The sequence below is a fragment of the Rhagoletis pomonella genome, unplaced genomic scaffold, assembly GCF_013731165.1.
Source record: "Rhagoletis pomonella isolate Grant_MI unplaced genomic scaffold, Rhpom_1.0 Rhpom_scaffold_00013, whole genome shotgun sequence".
Classification (NCBI taxonomy): domain Eukaryota; kingdom Metazoa; phylum Arthropoda; class Insecta; order Diptera; family Tephritidae; genus Rhagoletis; species Rhagoletis pomonella.
In genome coordinates this window covers 2,052,381-2,058,427 of record NW_023458567.1, presented here as the reverse complement: position 1 = coordinate 2,058,427, position 6,047 = coordinate 2,052,381, and the positions used below count along the sequence as shown (strand labels likewise).

At 35.8% G+C, this 6,047-nt stretch overlaps 3 protein-coding genes across 3 annotated transcripts; 2 read left to right on the top strand and 1 right to left on the bottom strand.

The window, feature by feature from the left end:
* Window positions 1–437: 437 nt before the first annotated feature.
* Window positions 438–3,182, top strand: LOC118748459. Its single transcript, XM_036482907.1, has 4 exons — window positions 438–747; window positions 1,407–1,519; window positions 2,178–2,310; window positions 2,991–3,182. Exons 2-4 carry the CDS (start codon window positions 1,411–1,413, stop codon window positions 3,088–3,090), a joined length of 342 nt encoding a protein of 113 aa, XP_036338800.1. The 5' UTR covers window positions 438–747; window positions 1,407–1,410; the 3' UTR covers window positions 3,091–3,182.
* A 245-nt stretch (window positions 3,183–3,427) lies between these two features.
* On the top strand, window positions 3,428–4,133 carry LOC118748458 (venom peptide HsVx1). The gene is made up of 3 exons (XM_036482906.1): window positions 3,428–3,722; window positions 3,778–3,883; window positions 3,950–4,133. Exons 1-3 carry the CDS (start codon window positions 3,650–3,652, stop codon window positions 4,041–4,043), a joined length of 273 nt encoding a protein of 90 aa, XP_036338799.1. The 5' UTR covers window positions 3,428–3,649; the 3' UTR covers window positions 4,044–4,133.
* Window positions 4,134–5,032: 899 nt separating this feature from the next.
* On the bottom strand, window positions 5,033–6,047 carry LOC118748457 (glucose dehydrogenase [FAD, quinone]-like; the record flags this gene model as incomplete). The annotated part of the gene is given in 1 exon segment (XM_036482905.1): window positions 5,033–6,047. A coding segment is annotated over 1 exon segment (918 nt), but the record flags the coding sequence as incomplete, so codon positions are not given.

Here is a 6,047-nt window from a genome sequence, read left to right as displayed (position 1 = left end):
TTCCAACGTATTTTTTGTTGATAACGTAATCTACTCTACTTTATGAAGCCAAATTGTTACAGGGTTGACCTACATACATACATATGCAAAACTGTGTGATAGCCTTTGGTCTTCTGCATATCAACGCTTTCAGCAATGCCTCAGTGAGTTATATGTAAATGCAAAGAACCAGAAACCTTAAGAGATTAAAACAAAATATTTTTAAGTTATTAGCCTCATAAATTAAAAATATGTCACTTCTTTCAGCTCCAAAGTCACCAATGACTTTTTTAATTCAAAATATATTAATTGAATTCCATTTTGTTGTCTTCTTTACACATTTGCCTACTATTTCTCCGCTATGATTTCATTTCTACTAAAATATTTAACACTATATAACAGTGAATATTTTTTTTCATTTATAAACTTGAACTTGAGCTTAGCTGCTGCCGCTTCCCGACTCACTTGCCAGCCTCGTCTAGAATGTTTGTCAATTCATTTTCATAATCTTCACACCAGCTACGCGCCAATTTATAATCACAATTAGTCATAAAATTTTATTGTATGTGTGTGTGGAGGTGTTTGGTTATTAAAAAGCTTGTAAATATTAAAATTTAAATAAATAATATTTACATTTGTTCGGTCATCAATATTTGCACAACTGAATTTAGTAACACTCAGAGCTTCTTCGCAAGCGCAGCGGCGACGCGTTAGATATTTGACCAGAATAACGGGGTGTGAATTTCAACAGCAATAAAAAATCAGTTGGTAGGTGGATGGGTGTTTAGATTATTTTGCAATTGTGTGTGTGTGTTTGTGTTAGGAAAACTGTACATAAAAACAAAAGTGTGCAACAAAAATTCATAAAAAATACATATATTTAAAATTGAGCTCGTGTAACTCTTTTAACGAAAAGGCGCACAAACACAATAAAGTTAAAAAGCGCAGTTTTGAACGTCGTTTTCTCCGGGCAAAAGGTTAAACTGAACTGTGTTGGCCAGAGAGATCATTAACGCTATCCTTGTCCCTGTAAAACATTCGCAGCCATTATGTAGCTCGTGAGCAAAGCTTTTTTCAAGCTTTCATTAGAATTTATTCGGGAATTTGTAGCCCTTTATGATAATCACTGATATGTGAAATGTGTAAAGCAACGGTGACTTCAAAGAGCTTTTACTCTGTATACGCCCTTATTGAATCTATTGAAGGCTTAAAAAGCTTTGAAAAACATCTATAATTTTTTTTTAAATCTCCATAAAAGCTCTTTTAAAAGCTTTCGTTCATAAAAGCCTGTTTCAAGCTCAGTTATTATGAGATAAAGCTGTTTAAAACTCATCAATATTTCTGTTAGCCTTCTAAAAAGTTATTTTCAAGCACAAAGTCCATTTAGAAATTCTATTAATTAAAATTTACTCACTCTCTCATTTCAGCGTCATGCGAAAAGTTAATAAAATATTTCCGTTACTATTTTCTTTAATTTTCACAACTTTACCGTTATCCCGAACATTCTCTACACAATATTACGGTAATACCAGGCATCCAGGTAAGTGAACGTTTTAAAAATCACATATGTATGTATTTGGCACAAATTCATTACTTTCATTACATTCTGTTCATTGAAAATTTTCGATTACTTGCTGATTCGATGAGAAAATATTCTGAAAGCTGAAATTTTCAAAAGCTGGGTACTTTTCAAAAACTAAAATTAAGGATTAGCTCTAATAGTTTTTTTAAGAAAATTTTACAAGTAAATAAATAAGAGGTTTTGAAATCTGCAAAAAAAACAAAACGGATTGGGAATTTTTTGCTTGAAACCTCCAATTTTTGATTAGAATATTTCGAAAACACTAAATCAGCGCATTACTTTCTCTCAAAATATGGCCCAAATTGGTTTAAGTGAAAATTTTTTAGAACAAAAAAAGTAGCATTCGGGCCCAAAACACACTGTAAATGGTTGCGATCTGCGAATTCACTATGAATTCGATGTAGTCACATATCTCCATTGTTGAGGGATGCCTTTTTAATACCAATTTAAGCAAGAATTTAAAAAAAAACCCGAATTTAAAATTTTTTTATAAATAATTTTTTATTTTCATTTTTATTTATTTATTCATAGTCAAATTTCATGTTATCTTTGCACCTTCCTCATCTTTTTTGAAAAATATCTCTTTCCTTATTTAAAATTTTGCCCGCTAATTTAGTTCTTCCAGCCCACTGTTACTATGAGGAATTGGAGCTAGCAGTACCAGTCAATGAGACCCTCTATCCCACAGATATTGAATTTCACTGCATAACGGTCACTTGCCGGCATGATTACGTGCTGATAATAAAGCAGTAAGTGTAATTGAAAAAGAAAATTTATTTTCAATTAAATTTTAAGTTCGATACAATTTATTAATAAATTCTGAAGCGAAAGCCACTTTTTGGTAATTAGCTGTGAATAAATTTTAGGCACAATTTGAAACAATACATTTTTTTAAATTTTCTGTATATTTTTTTCAAGAAAAAATTTCAATCGGAACTTCTATATTAAATAAATTTGGCTCAAAAAAAAAATGTTTGAAGGCAAAAAATTTTAAACTTAATTTTAACTGAGTTTTTCCAACGTTTTTTACGAGAAATTAAATAAATTTTTTTAATAACTGATTCTAAATAAGTTTTGCGCTAATTTAAACGAGAAGTTAATAAAAAAGCGGTTAAAAAGTCCAAATTGTTTATAGTTCTCAATGTATTTTCTTAATGTATGTATGTATGTAACTAAATTAGTTTTTGTTTTTAAATTAATATTTTTTTTTTGGATAGCAATTCCAATTAATTTTCAATAAACTTCAACTCAAGTTGAACTAAATTTTATAAATATCAGTTCTGACTAAACCAATTCGAGCAAGAAATATGTAAATTTTCAACAAAAAACTATGTAGCTCCAATTAATTTTTGTATGATCACTTTCAAACAAATTCTATATATGTTCTTTAAATTTCATAACTTCTCGTCCATTTTATCTACACTTACAGCTGTGACCGTTATCTGCTGCGACACGGTTGCACCGAGCAGCCACCCGACTATAGCCGGCCTTACCCTAATTGCTGTGTTCAAATTAAATGTATTGATTAAATTGCATGAAGATAGATATACATAAATGTCATATATGTATAAGAAATAATTTATAGAAGTCAATAAACAAAAGTATTTGTTTTTCTAATTTTCATTAATTTTAAATATTCTTGTCCATTTGTTGGCTTCGAGCACAACAACAACAAACATAAGAAAAGCGCAGGAAAGTCCCACTGAGCTCGGCCAGTAGATTCAAAAATATTTTCGTAAATCACCCGCTTCCCCACCAGAACCAGTTTCTAACGCTAGGGAAAGCCCAACTGTCCCCACTTTTAAGCGCACAAATGCGCATCATCGCCTCGAATATTGTCAAATTAGCCGACTATCTACATACTTGGAACTTGACCGAAGCGGCCGCGATCGTGCCAAGTAGTTGTTGAAAAGTAAATGAAAAACGATTAGAGTAAATAGCGTAAATAAATTGAAAACAAATAGCAAATAGCAAACCAAATCTTATTATTAAAGCTTTGCTATTGAATTTCCGAACCACAGTCACTGTTTGAACTTTGTCGAGTAGAGATAGTTTTTTACGCTTTCGAGAACACCGTAAACGCGTGCTATGAAGTGTGTTGGAGTCTTTGGATCGTTGTTGTTGGTGGTGTTTGTGACATCACTGGGGAGCGCAAAGGCCGGTTAGTGCGAATGAAATAATTTTTAAAACGTTTTCTAATTCATTTCTTTCGCAAGATTGCGAATATGGTGGCCAGCTGGCGAAGAGCGGCGCGGAGTTTCAAATAAAAGGCGAATGCAATTTGTACAAATGCCACGACGATGGCAGCATTACTGCCAAGACGTAGGCTGGTTGGCGCTCCACGGTGCTTTTTTATTCTAAAAATTCTTTTTTATTTATTTATTTTAGCTGTCCCGATGTAGTTGCTCCTAATTATTGCAAAAAGATTCCACAAGACGACTCGAAGCCCTACCCCGCCTGTTGTGAAGCATTCGATTGCTGAGCTTGTTCAATGAGGATATTTTACTTTTTATTTAAATATTATAAGTAAATTTTCGCGTATGGAAAAAATATATCGAATTTGTTAATTAAATATTAAAGGTATTTCATTGAGCTGCAAAAGGCTTCTAAAAAGTTCAGGGTCTTAAAACATGGCTAGGAGTAGACCGTGTCCGTAAAGTGGAGATCGTAGATTTAAATTCCCCAAAAAATTATTTTGCTTCACGAAAACATACTCGATTTCGGAGAGCGGCTCAATTCAAAAAATTTTAATTTTTATTAGAAAATCCGCTGCGAAGGCAGAATGGACTTTCAGTATTTTTTTTTCGTGCATAGGAGGATCTCCATAAAAAGTACACTCAGCGTTAAGCTTTGAGATAAACCTACATGCATCAGCGACTGAATTCACGATGGAGAACCTTTATTCGTTCCCAACGATTTGTGAGGAATAAGCATTGCTGGTCTGGTTCAGGAATTGTGAGGAATTGACCTGCTCTAAGGAAATGAAAGTGAGTGAGGACAGTGAAGTCGTAGGGATCTTGCTATAGTTTTTCGTGGGCCTTAAGGCTCCGTAAATGTCGTTCCTTTAGCGCTAATTATTTCATAAGGGATCCTTGCCTACAAAAAAATGTGCAGATGTAAGATCAAAACTTCGCTCGATCCTAACTTTTTCTTTGAACCTGTAGCGATTGTAAAGCAAAAGTTCATTAAGATCATCATCATCTGCAAGTATATCGCGTTTATGGTCCACCTGTTCAAAGCTGGGTCAATTCGTTCTATGTGGTTTCCTGAATATTTTCCCTGTGGTGAAAAAATGTCGTGACTTGGGCTTTCATTCCCAAAGGGGTATTTTCAGCAGTAGCTTCTTAGCGGAAATCTTGCTTGCTCACAAGGCATACCCTAGCCTACAGAGAACGGTGGTTAACTTCCTCCAAAGCCCTGTACTAGTTTCAGTTGACTAGATTGACGCAGCAGTGCAGAGAGAGACTCCAATGAATAGAAATTTATGCATTTATTTTCGGAGGAGGATTAGTTAAAAAAAACGTGATTGTAAAAGAAATTGTTCGACTTATAATGCATTTAAACTACGTCACTTTGACTCATTCGCCCCTTGGTCATCCTCTTTCCAATCCTGTTTTACAAAGTCCGCCCCTCTTTCGCCAATCATAATCGTCGGTGCATTCGTATTTCCATGTGGCACATCGGGCATTATGCTGGCATCGGCCACTCGCAAGTTCTCCACACCATAAAGTCGTAAGCGTGGATCCACACACGCACCCCGATCGCTACTGGGGCCCATTTTCACCGTGCCGGTCTGGTGATAACCCGCCTCTCCGAAGTATTTAACGTAGCAACGCCAGTAGGCTTCCGAACGGTACTTGTACTTATCGCACTCCTCGAGTGGTATACGCAACAGGGTTGCATTTAGTTCCCGCATGGCCTTTGTGCGCTCTAAGCGTTCGATGAAGCGTATCCCGCGCAATATAGTCGCCAAGTCTTCGGGATCACTAAAGTAATTCGAAAAGATGCGTGGATGATCAAGGTAATCGGAACTGCGCAGACGTACTTTGCCTGCGGAGCGAGGCTTGGTCGACAACAATAAAAAGGAGATCAAATGTGACTTCCTTAATTGCCGAATTAAGCGCGCTGTGTACTTCTCGCCACGTCCTGCAAAATTGACTCTGATGGACTCAACATCGCCTTGTTGGTGTAGTGTGTAGTGATATTGCATATCTGGTAAATCGCTGTCACCTTTGGTGTTTACGAAAGTGGTGATACTATTGGATCCGTTACCAAACTGACTGTTGTTGCGAGTCAGGAATTGGTATAATAAATCGATGTGCCTCGTCTGTTCAAACGCGTCGAAAGATGTGTTTTCCAATTTAAACTGAACCCTTAGGGCTATGTGATCGCGTAGATTTGAACCAACTGGCAGGTCGTGCACCACCGGTATGTCCAGCTTTTCAAGATGCTTGCGCGGTCCCACGCCCGATAACATCAGCAACTT